Raw genomic sequence first — 12,788 nt, 5'->3', positions numbered from 1 at the left:
TAGTGTCTCTAACATAACAAAGTGTCCCAAAGCATATCACAGGAATGTTATAGAACAAAATTTGGCACAGAGTCCAAAAGAGAGTTGAGCACAACATCTAGGCTGATATTCCAGTGCAGTATTGAGGGAGTGCTGCAGTGTTGGAGGTGCTGTCTTTCAGATGAGACACTAAACTAAGGCTCTATCTGCCCATTTGGGTGGTCATAAAAGATCCCATGCTGCTATTTGAAGAGAAGCAGGGGAGTTCTCTCTGGTGTCCTAGCAATTTTTTTTTCCTTGAACCACCATCACTAAAACAGATGATTACATTGTTGATTGTGGGAGCTTGCTGTGCACAAATTGGCCTCATATTTGGAGTCATAGAGTTATACAGCACAGAAGCAGGCCCTTCGGCCCATCGTGTCCATGCTGGTCATCAAGCACCTATCTGTTCTAATCCCATTTTCCAGCACTTGGCCCGTAGCCTGGTATGCTATGGCATTTCAAGTGTTCATCTAAATGCTTCTTAAATGTTGTGAGGGTTTCTGCCTCTACCACCTCTTCAGGCATTTCCTACATTACAACAGTGATGTAGACTTCACTGGTTGCAAAATGCTTTGGGATAGCCTGAGGTTGTGAAAGGTGTTATATAAATGCAAGACTTTCTTCTTTATTTTATAATCAAACATATGCATCATAACTATATTATTTGTTAGTAATCAAACCCACTCAATGTTGCAATATTTTGAAGCTCACAGTTAAATTATTGATGTGGTTATGATGATTTTGATTCTGGTGATTGATATGAACTATTGGTTTACTTTTAACACCTATCCTTAACGTTGTGGTGTATTAATTCTATCATTGCAGATTTAGTACATGGTGTTAGCAAAGAAAGCACTTGTATTTATTGATCACTGTTCACACCCTCAGGGCATCCTAAAGATTTTCACTGCCAATGAATTACATTTTTAAGTCAATGCTATTTTTTTTGGAAACATGACAGCCAGTTTGCTTGAGACAAACAGCAAAACAGAAATGGTCAATTAATCAGTTTTGATGGTGATGTTTTGAGAGATGAATGTTGGGAGAACCCAATGTTCTTCCTCAAATAATGTCATGAGAACTTTTACATCCACCTGAATAGGCAAATGGGGCCTCAGTTTAACATTTCATCCAAAATACAAATATCTCTGGCAATGCAGCACCACACTCATGTGTCAAACTAAATAATGACGACAACAACAACATCTTGTATTTATATAGTGTCTCTAATCTAGTAAAATGTCCCAAAGCGCATCATAGGAGTATTATAAGAACATTTGTCACGGACTCGTATAAGTTGATATTCAGGCAGCCGAACTCATCAAACCTGGCCAAAGAGCTAGGATTTTAAGAGCATCTTAAAGGGGGAAAGAGAGGGAGAGGGGCAGAGAGGTTTAGGGGGGGAATTCCAGAGCTTAGGGCCTTAGTAGCTGAAGGCACAGCTGCCAATAGTGGATTAAAATCAAGGATGCTCAAAAGACCAGAACTATTGGAGCACAGAACTCTTGGAGGGTTGTGGGGCTGAAGGCAATTACAGAGATAGGGAAGGCTGAGGCCATTGAAAACAGGGATGAGAATTTTAAATTTGAGCTATTGCTTAAATAGGACTCAAGTAGGTCAGTGAGCACGGGGTGATGGGTGAACAGGATTTGGTTCAAGTTAGAACACAGGGAACAGAGTTTTGAATGACCTCAGGTTTACAGAGTGTAGAACATGAAAGGCTGATCATCACTTAAAGCCCATCAGTAATCAGCCATGTGGTAGGTTTTCTAAACTTATTGCATGAGCAGTTTCTATGTTTCTCACAGCAACTGAACTCTTTTGAGGAATGAATGTAATTTTGCCTCCGGCTTGTAAATTGTACTCGTGTCATGTACTGTCGGCAAATGAGACTCAGTAGATTTTCAATTGTACTCGAGGAATATGTTAAACTGCTCCGTGTTAATTAACATGGAATTGGATTGTTGTTTCACTTGCAATTTAATTACAGAAATCATGTCCCTGTTCCACCATTTGAAGGGGCTGCTCCTCACTTTCTGACTGCACTTCAGTCCCAAGCTCCTTGATCTGTGGCTGCCAGGTACAGAAGGAGGGGGTGGTGCAGACAAATTGGAGGACCACCTTGAGGTCTGCCAAGGTGGCCATCTGCAGGTTCAGGTAGGACACAGCGTGTAGGGGTGATCGCTCTGGCTGCCTGCCTCACTTCCATGGCATTGTCTGCACCCAATGGCCCTGGAAATGGAGCGCAGATTGTCTGCTGGTACGCTTGAGGCCTTGACTAACCAAAGGGCACTGGAGGGACAGGATGGTATAAATGACTGTGGAAATAATAGTATTATTTAATTTAATAAGTTTCCTTTTTCTTTTGTATGATTTGGGTGTTTATTAATTCTGTCCCTCTAAAAATGGGGCAATTTCATTGGATGCCTTTTACTTGGGTTAATGACACTGGAGTAGCCAATGTCTGCTGATGGGTAATTTAGTAAAGGAATACAGAAACTATGCTGTGGTCTAACCTTTAACGAAGCAGCTTCAGTAGAAAACAACTCTTCAAGTCAGGTTTACAGTGAGAGAAAGTGGTTAGTCACTTTACGGATGTCTCAGGGGCGCACAGATGTCTGAAGGATAACTTGCTCATGCTAATAGTTGCCGCATCTCTCGGCCTAAAACTCAACAAAACCTGGCAAAACCAAATGGCATGAGCAAAAAAGGTGCTGTAAATTTATTCATGTTACCAGATGAATATTACTCAAGTCCTACTACTGGATACAGAACTGTTTCAGAAAATACTAACATATCAAAGCCACTTTGAGGTGAAGAATGGAGTTTGAGTTATATATTTTTAGTATATCATCCACGCAAAAAATGATTTCATTAACACAAATTGTGACTGCCACTGGAAGTAAGTGAGATATGGCAGTTTTGGTAACATCTCTCTCTCTTTCTCTTTGGCCTCCTTGACTCAAACGACAATGGGTAAGTGCCTGGAGGTGGTCAGTGGTTTGTGAAGCAGCACCTAGAGTGGCTATAAAGGCCAATTCTAGAGTGACAGGATCTTCCACAGGCGCTGCAGATAAAATTGGTTGTTGGGGTTGTTACACAGTTGGCTCTCTCCTTGCGCTTCTGTCTTTTTTCCTGCCAACAGCTAAGTCTCTTCGACTTGCCACTCTTTAGCCCTGCCTTTATGGCTGTCCGCCAGCTCTGGTAATCACTAGCAACTGACTCCCACGACTTGTGGTCAATGTCACAGGACTTCCTGTCACGTTTGCAGATGTCTTTAAAGTGGAGACATGGACGGCTGGTGGATCTGACACTAGACTAGTTCGCTGTACAATGTGTCCTTGGGGATCCTGCCATCTTCCATGCGGCTCACATGGCTAACAGGATGCATAACTAACCCTTCCCCTAGCTCCGCACTGCCACCGGTACACTGGAGGGAGCTTTGTGTGGGTCAACAGGAGCCCTAGCAAAACTGAGGTCAATGGGAATCAGGGGAAAACCCTCCTCTGGCTGGAGTCATACCTAGCTCAAAGGAAGATGGTTGTGGTTATTGGAGGTCAATCATCTGAGTCCCAGGACATCACTGCAGGAGTTCCTCAGGGTAGTGTCCTAGGCCCAACCATCTTCAACTGCTTCATCAATGACCTTCCTTCAATCATAAGGTCAGAAGTGGGGATGTTCGCTGATGATTGCACAATGTTCAGCACCATTCACGACTCCTCAGATACTGAAGCAGTCCATGTAGAAATGCAGCAAGACTTGGACAGTATCCAAGCTTGGGCTGATAAGTGGCAAGTAACATTCGTGCCACACAAGTGCCAGGCAATGACCATCTCCAACAAGAGAGAATCTAGCCATCTCCCCTTGACATTCAATGGCATTACTATAACTGAATTCCCCCACTATCAACATCCTAGGGGCTACCATTGACCAGAAACTGAACTGGCGTAGCCATATAAATACCGTGGCTGCAAGAGCAGGTCAGAGGCTGGGAATCCTGCGGCGAGTAACTCATCTCCTGATTCCCCAAAGCCTGTCCACCATCTACAAGGCACAGGTCAGGAGTGTGATGGAATACTCTCCACTTGCCTGGACGGGTGCAGCTTCAACAACACTCAAGAAGCTTGACATCATCCAGGACAAAGCAGCCCACTTGATTGGCATCCCATTCACAGACATTCACTCCCTCCACCACCGACGCACTGTGGCAGTAGTATGTATCATCTACAAGATGCACTGTAGGAACGCACCAAGGCTCCTTAGATAGCACCTTCCCAACCCGCGACCTCTACCAACTAGAAGGACAAGGGCAGCAAATGCATGGGAACACCACCACCTGCAAGTTCCCGTCCAAGTCACAAACCATCCTAACTTGGAACTATATCACCATTCCCTCGTTGTCGCTGGGTCAAAATTCTGAAACTCCCTTCCTAACAGCACTGTGGATGTACCTACCCCACATGGACTGCAGCGGTTCAAGAAGGCAGCTCACCACCACCTTCTCAAGGGCAATCAGAGATGGGCAATAAATGCTGGCCTGGCCAGCGATGCCCACATCCCATGCATGAATAAAAAAAAATATTTTCACATCTGTGCAGCCTGAGAAAGCAGCCTTTTGACAAGCACCTGCTTCCAGTGACTTATTCCAGTTACAGAAGGGACTGTGCTTTTGTGTTAGTCCAGTTACTGCTGGACTCCTGTAAATTTTTTTGGGTCATTTTGAATTATATTTTCTGGCGAAATCATGTACAAGGAAAACTGAAAGCGCTGTTCTCCCGGGCTGCTGGAGGCAGTGCTCGGGAGAGGCATCGGCAATTTCGGGAGACTCGCGGTAGGTTGGGAATCCTACCACTCAGACAGTGAATACCGAGATGTACCCCGCAAGACTTTAAGCCAGAAGCACTTTATTCGTACCAGCCTTTTACTGTCAAGGCTGCCAGCAGAGGGAGCACCCTGATACGATCTTCCAGTTTGTTGTGAAGTCTGGGGTGAAGTTTATCTTTCGGTGGTAGTATTAAACAGGTGATGATAAATCAGAAGCTAGTTCTGGATCCTACTCCGATATTCTTTTAAGAAAATCACGCAGGCTGTAAAACAGGCTGTCCTATCGCCCATTTTACGCTACCGTCAAGGAACAATTTCACCCCTAAGGTTTCTAAAAGGTTCAAAGTCTTTGTGAAAACTTAGACATCGTTGTTTTATGGGGAAGATCGGGCGAAAATGGTCATTTTCATGAAAAGCGTCATTACGGAAAATTAAAGCATTTATACTTTTCAGTGCGACTTACGTCAACATATTGTTTGTACGCAAACGAAATGAAGTTTGATAAATGTTTGCTATAAAGATAATACTTTAAATGAATTCCCATCCACAACGTAGTGCATTGAGTTAGAAATCTGTGGGGTGCTTTTCAAAAATAAAAGATTGAAGCACTGCCTGAAGAGGTGAAGCTCAATAAGCCTCTGCTTGCCATGTTACCAGAACGTGTCTGAAATTTGTGCTTCCAACAATACAGTTGTGCTCAAAACAGAGGTACCACACATGACCTTACTTTGACCTGACTCTAATCAGGCATCAGAGATAGCCAATCTAATTACTAAAATCTAACAAGTGTTGTTTTTAGATTTTCCCTTCACGTCAGTGGACAGAATAAAACTCTAAACTAAGGCACAGCCCTGCTTTTATTTATGTAACAACATCCTGTGTTACCCAATGACAGGGTACAGATGCAATTCTGGCATTTCCTAGATGACAAGTTCCTGATCAGTCAACTGCAGCAATCAGGGTGGGAGAGTATAAGGCTTTACTTGGGACAAGCGCATCAAAGGTGAAGATGAAGGGGTGATGGAGCTGATCATCAGTTGCAGAAGTATTGTGGTGAAGAGAGGGCCAAAGGCTAGAGAGTTGGGAGTTATAAATTGAAGTTGTAAGTGATTTTTGGAAAGAGATTTTTTCCAGGGATGGATGCAAAAGAATGTGGATCTGAAAGGGGGAAGTGACTAATACAAGGAAATGATCAGAGATGGCCATGTCTGCTATTCAGACAGTGGAAATAGAGAGGCCACATGAATGGCAAGGTCAAGAGAGTCGTCGTGAATAGGGCAGGAGAGGTCAAAGGACAGGAATGCTGTAAACTTAGAGGAGAGAGGGCAAGGTGAGTTGAAACCACTGAGGATAAGGGGTCACTCAGTGGATAGACTGAGGGAGGAAAGAAGTGAGGATCTTTCGATGAAAAACTCAATGTGGAACATGGGTGTTGAAAATTAGGTTTTAAAGGCGAGGGAAGAGAGGTGGAACACGGTGAGGTTCTAAAAAGAGGACAAAAATCCTGGAGTAGACAAAGACCAAGGTGAAGTTTGATGATAAGAGCCACACTGTCACCATGGAGGTTTGGGTGAGTCAGGGGGTGAAAGATATAGACAGGTGGGGAGGTTTCAGTAAGAGCCATAATGTCAATGCAATCATCTAGGAAGAGAAGGTGCCAGATGAGTGAGGGGAGAGAACAAGGTGAGATTTAATGATGAAAGAAAAAACTTCCCCTAAAGTTCTGCTTATCCTGGTTTGCAACTTTGACTAGTTTGTCTCCTATTTCCTCTCTGAGCTTGTCTTATCCATGAGTCTTACCTTCTGCTTTCTCAGCCTTCTTTCCACTGACGTGCTGATGGCCCAACTTTCCTTCCTGGCTTCCATGCTGACATCATAAGTAGCTCCCCCTCCCAAACCCATCCTTAACCCCTCTGTCCTTGTAAATTACTGCCACCACTCCAACTTCCCTTTCCTCTCTAAAGTACTTGAATGTGCTGTCGCCTTCCAAATCTGTGCCCATCTTTCCCACTGCTCCAACTTTTCCAATCAAGTTATCCCCCCACCACAGTACTGAAATGACCCTAATCAAAGTCACAAATGACATCTTTTGCGACTGTGACCCTGTTACACTGTCCATCCTCATCCTCTTTGCAGCCATTGTCACGGTAACGTGTTAGTCCACAAATTACCAGATTTATTGAACTCAAGTTCATAGTTTACCATGGTGGCATTTGAACCCATGACCTGTAGGTTGTAAGTTCAGCACCATAACCACTCACTGCCATACATAAGAGAGGTGTTTGTTAGTTTTGATACTGTAGCTTGTATTTTCATCATTTGAAAGAAGAAAAGTTGAATTGGTAGCTGTGGCTCAACATTGCAAGGATCTTTTATATCAATTTGACAAACACAAAATAGAAAGAGCTAAGGAGGCTTGCCTTTTGAATTGATAGATGATATGGAAAGGCAACTTTTTTGAGCTAATTGAGTGTTTTCTTAAAACTATTATGAATAGTGGGGGAATAACAATAATTTCTTCACATCAAAAAACACAATCAGTCAGAGGTAAAGTGTCTCTGTGAATTTGGGAAGAGGTTGGAGAGACAAATTGGCTCTTGTGAACTGGAGGGTGCAGGACAGAGAGACATAGTGTCCTTGTACATTAAGTGGGTATTGGAGGAGGAGACTGCACCTGGGAACTGGGGAAGAGAGTGTTGCGGCAAAGAGGGAATGGTATTTCAGGAGGGAGAATGACTGTTGAGGTAGTTTTTGGGGACACGATTGCATTTATTTTACCTACAGTAACTTTTTAGATTAATAAAATCTATAAACCATGAAGCAATAAAACCAGTTCACCATTTTTAAAGTAAAGTATCTCTCAAAATGCCTACAAAAGTGAATTGGTAAGAGGTAATATTTGGAAGTATGCACAGTTTAAAATGTCCCACAAGATACTTCACGAGAAACATGGCATTATTATTTGGAGATCTGGGCTATAGAATCCAAAGACCTTTCACAAATTCCCCTGTGTTTTTAATGTGCATGAAGACTTTGGGATCAATCTTCCTGTAATAATTCTGCAAATCCAGCTGCCGCGGAACGACTGTAGATCATTTGCAATCTGCAGTATTGATACGGGATTACATTTTGCCGATTGAAAATAGAGCGGACCTTCCCTTTAAGGCACACGTCAAGAAAGCTGAATGTAAAGCAACGCAGAGGCGGAGTTAAGGGCAGTCGGCAGCGTTAGTGTGCATGGAAGAAATGAACCAGTTCAATCATAAAAAACAAGAGACTCTCATTGAAATGTCTCCAACCGGGGAAGAAACTGGAGGTAAGTGAATTTGGTTTTTCTTTATATATAATAGATTTTAGTAAATCTACAGATTAGAATTCAAAGTAAAGCATCGCCGGAGCGGAGCTGGCTGGTTCTCCCTGTACAGGGTTGCGCTGTTTTCGTTGCTGCACAAGGTAATGGAGCCAGGGGGAGGGAGAAACCTGAGATTGAGATCAGTCCAACTAACGGTCTAGCTTGGGAAGTGAAGACTTCAGAAGGGCGTCTGCTTGCCATTTAGTTTCACCAGATCAGTGGGTGCGTTTCAGTCACGCTGACTTGATAGCTTCGGGCTCCACGAATTGACACGAGTGAATATCAGTCGTGAGTTCCACCTGATGAATCATGTCAGGCTTGGCTCTCAGTTAATTTCCTTGAGGTGGTTTCTCCACCCCGGCTCCAATCTTTCCATCAATTATTTTCAAAGGGTTTCTCTAGAGCTGGAAGAATCCAGCGGGAGATAGTGTCACTCTGACCCTAAGTGAATAATATGTGGCTGGAGGGAGTTATGCTGAGGAGAGGGTTCAGACAGACTGCGGTGAAATCCCAAGTTTGGTCTCATTCATGCATCCGGGCATTGCTTCTCCAAACGGCGGAAGAGAAACACCCATTCTTTCCATCTAGCTGTTTCATCCCTCTTGATTCCCCATTAAAATGTATAAACAGCCACAATATCCAGGTACATAAAACAAGGGGCTGTGCTGTGAGGTTGCCTGCCTATATTGAGCAATTCAGAGTCTCTAGTTTTGGATGTGCACTCACTGGTACCATCCCTAACATAGACTGATGGGGAGAGAGGAGGGGCTGATAGCTCTTTCTATTGTAAGATTCAATATTACCAGTGTTTCACTTAAAGAAGATCCTTTGTTAAGGAATGGAATATTTAAGGTTGGTGCTCCGTTTTGGATCAGATCATGATTCACATTGTTGTGCTGTTCTGGACAGAATTGTCAGTACTGTTTTTCTATTGGAAAAGGTAAAATGATCTGTTGTGGGGGAGTCTACCAGTTCATAGCTCGTGGGCTGGAGTGGCAGTAAACCTCATTTAACCATCATTATTGCTTGCTCGTTGAGAATGGGCCCAGTTCTTTGGGAAATGATCAGCCTTCTGTTTGAATTGCATCTGTGTGCTGGGAGCAATTGGTTTGATTTTCCAAATGGGCCAGATTGGACAGTCAGAACTTGACATCATCCCATCAGGTGATGATAACTAATAAAATTAGGTCCTCAGACCACAGAGGCAGTTTTATTCAGCTTGTTAACAACCTGCAAATCAGCATTTGGGTACACAACCATGATTTTTCAACTAAATGGCAGTGTTGACTCGTAAAATGATCATCTTCCCATCTGCCAGGGGGTGGATAAGATTTCAAATCTGAAGAGTCAGAAAAATAAATTGCGCCTAACAGAGGTCACTGCCATTGACTCTAGAGAGGGTGGGTCAGGAGTGCCATCATCGATGCAGTGATGTCAACCCTACTGCCTCATAAATCAGGAGATGAGCTCTTCAAAAACCAAGAGATTTGGTTCAAAAATCATGAGTTGGTCCTTTTTTTTTCAAAAATAAATCACTATAAATTGACAGTTTCTAAATCATGCTAGTGACTTTATTTAATCTCTAACAGGTGAGAGCTCTTTACAAAATCTATGTACTTCCCTTTTGGGCATAACCAGGCTTAAATTCAGGGAACAATGCCTGAAGAACATCTGGCCCAAGACTGAGTCAGGTAATATTTCAAGTGTGCAAAGTGGCTGCCGAAGATGGGCATTTGGTCCTTTGCATAGACTAGTAAGAGGCCTAATGCCTGATTCTGGGGAAACTGGGATGCTCAGATATCAGGCCTGCTCCCACCCATGGGAATCTCTTTTGGAAGGCTCAGTACACTTCTTCCCCAATTTCAGTGAGGATCTATGGGTGGGAATCTACGAGTAGCGGGGGTCTCCCTCTCCCCCTCGCTCACCAATCCTGGGCTTCTGGGAGCAGCACCTTTCAGTACCAGGGTTTCATGGCATTTTGTTTGAAGGAGACAAAGACTCCGAGACTCCTCCTTGTGTCCTCTTATCTGCTCCGTGCGGTGGGACTGAGTGTCCAGAATTTTCTGATAGATCCTTTCTCTCTGGCTCCACCACAAACTAAGGATGACAAGCTACATTACCCTGTAACTCAGGCTTGGTGAAGCAAGGTAATTTGGTAGGCCCCACTTCCAGTTTCCCCTCCAGTTGGCATTCCGGAGTGTAGGCACTTGCGTAGACGCGACCGATCAGTCCCATGCGCAGTCCTATACCTGGTGCACAAGGGGTAAAGGACAATTAAAAATCCTGAATTTCAGAGTCCTTGCGCGAGAGCATGAGGGAGGGTGAATTTGACCTGAGAAATCACGTGTCTCCAAATCTATTCGTGAGAGTTGGCATGCATGCTGATGGTGTGAGAGGGTTTGCAGTTGGCAGCACTTCATCATGGTTTGGAAGCCCCAAATGTACAGGTACAAAAAGAAATCAAAAAGGTTAAAGGAATATGGCCTTTATCTCAAAGGGGTTGGAATACAAAAGGGAGGAAGTTACATTTCAGGAACCGCATTGGTGTTTCCTAAGTAATTTGCACCAAATCGACCAAATCTGTGCAAATTCTTGCAGAATTTCAGTGCAAATTGCACCCAACACAGACTGAGTTTTCGTGATCCTTTGCGTTGGTTAAAATATTTTGTGCTTGAAGCTGGCTTCACCCACAAAACTGGTCACACCACCAGATCGAATTAAACACCATTGAGAGTTTTCACTAATTGTGCTCGTTTGCAGACCTTCAAGAAGAATCTTTTAAATTAAACTGGACGCTACAAGGCATGATTTAGAAGCTCTGGAATTATTTGAATTTACTAAGAAAGTGACTGCTGTACACCAAAATCAAACTGCACCAAGTTATCACTCTTAAATATATCTTGGAGCAAAACACAAAAAACAAATTACATTCTAAAATGTTGCCTGATTGCACTGGGTTGCTGACATCCAAATCAGTTTGAGTAGAAACTCGAGGGAGAAGAAAACCTTTCTTAAAAGCGGTGCAGCTTGCACCCAGACTGCTGATTGTGTCCATCCAGTTGTCGAGAGCCCTGGTCACACTCCATTTCGAGTCCTGCGTTCAACTTTGGGTCCCACATATCAGGAAGGATATATTGCCCTCTGAGGGGTTGCAGTGCGGGTTCATCAGAATGATATTGGGACTTAGGGATTTAAATTATGAAGATAGATTGAATAAACTTGGCTTGTGTTTCCCTAAGTGTAATAGATTGAGGGTGATCTGTTTGAGGTGTTTAAAATATCAAAGATTTGATCAGGTGGAAACTATTTCTTATGTTAGAATCAAAGTTAAAGGGAGATAATCTTAGGTTATTCAGGAAAATTAGAGCTAGGCTATTCAGGAGTGAAATCAGGAAACACTTTTTCCCTTAAAGGCTCTGGATACTAGGTCAATTGGAGCTTTCAAGACTGAGAGATTTTTGTTCAGCAAAAGACATGGAGGAAAGGTAGGTAAATGGAGTTGTGATGCAGATCAACCATGATCAAATTGAATGGTGGAGCAGGCTCATGAAGCTGAATGGCCTACTCCGAATGCCTCTTTGAGTATGAAGGCATCTTCAAACAGAAGGTTGACAGGAGATTTGATAGAGGTGCTTAACATCATGAGGGGTCCAGACAGAGTACATAGAGAGAAGGGTCGAGAACTAGAGAACACCAATTTGAGGTGACTGGCAAAAGAAGCAATAGTGACATGAGGAAATACCTTGTTATGCAGTGAGTGGTTAGGATCAGGAATGCACTGCCTGAGATTTAGTCATAGCTTTCAAAAGGGAATTGGGTAAGCACCTGAAGAGAAAAGAAATTGCAGGGCCATGGGGAAAGGGTGGGGAAATGGGTCTAGCTGAGTTGCTCTTGCAGGGAGCCAGCATGGATTCGATGGGACGAATGACCTCCTTCTGTTCTGTAACCATTCTATAAATTCTATTCTATTAAGTGTCCCAGTCTGTAGCATGGTTTCCTGGGGTTTAGTCACCCCAAAGCTGTTTTGAAGTTGAATCCCCATCTATTTACAGTGGGCCTGCTCTTGAATGATATGTAATTCAGGTCACCAGAGTTCCCCAGCAGGGATGGAGATGGAACCCAAAGATTTCCATGTAGTTAGGATAATTGAGAGTAAATTATTGCACTATTACTGCCTGATTATTATCCAGCATTCTGTGAGCGGGCATGGGGGGATATTATGGCAGACTGCTACTTGATTTTTCACTATAGTGTCCATCGGACGGCAGAAGCATCTGCTGTAAAAAGATAACAAGTGAATATATATTTTTAATCATTCATGTGATGAGTGTTGCTGGCAAGGTCAGCATTTATTGCCCATCTCTGATTGTCCTTGACAGGTGGTAGCGAGTTGCCTTCTTGAACTGCTGCAGTCCGTGTGGTGAAGGTACTCTTACGGTGCAGTGCAGAAGGGAGTTTCAGGATTTTGGTCCAGTGGTGATGAAGGAATAACATGTCCAAGTCAGGATGGTGTGTGACTTGGAGGGGTGGTTTTTCCATACGTCTGTTGCCCTTGTCCTTCTGTGTGGTAGAGGTAGTGGGTTTGGGA

General features: G+C 43.4%; 1 protein-coding gene across 4 annotated transcripts in view; it reads left to right on the top strand.

Moving 5' to 3' along the window:
* Nucleotides 1–8,066: 8,066 nt before the first annotated feature.
* ano5a (anoctamin 5a) overlaps nt 8,067–12,788 on the top strand; it is a 215,882-nt gene continuing 211,160 nt past the window's right edge. For all 4 annotated transcript variants that reach the window (XM_068046499.1, XM_068046497.1, XM_068046498.1 and 1 more), the window contains exon 1: nt 8,067–8,164. In XM_068046499.1, coding sequence (XP_067902600.1) covers nt 8,086–8,164 — 79 coding nt within the window. In that variant the 5' untranslated portion in view covers nt 8,067–8,085. The remainder of the gene's footprint in view (nt 8,165–12,788) is intronic.

This window comes from Heterodontus francisci, chromosome 14 (assembly GCF_036365525.1).
Source record: "Heterodontus francisci isolate sHetFra1 chromosome 14, sHetFra1.hap1, whole genome shotgun sequence".
Taxonomy (NCBI): domain Eukaryota; kingdom Metazoa; phylum Chordata; class Chondrichthyes; order Heterodontiformes; family Heterodontidae; genus Heterodontus; species Heterodontus francisci.
This window is presented reverse-complemented; position numbering and strand designations above follow the sequence as displayed.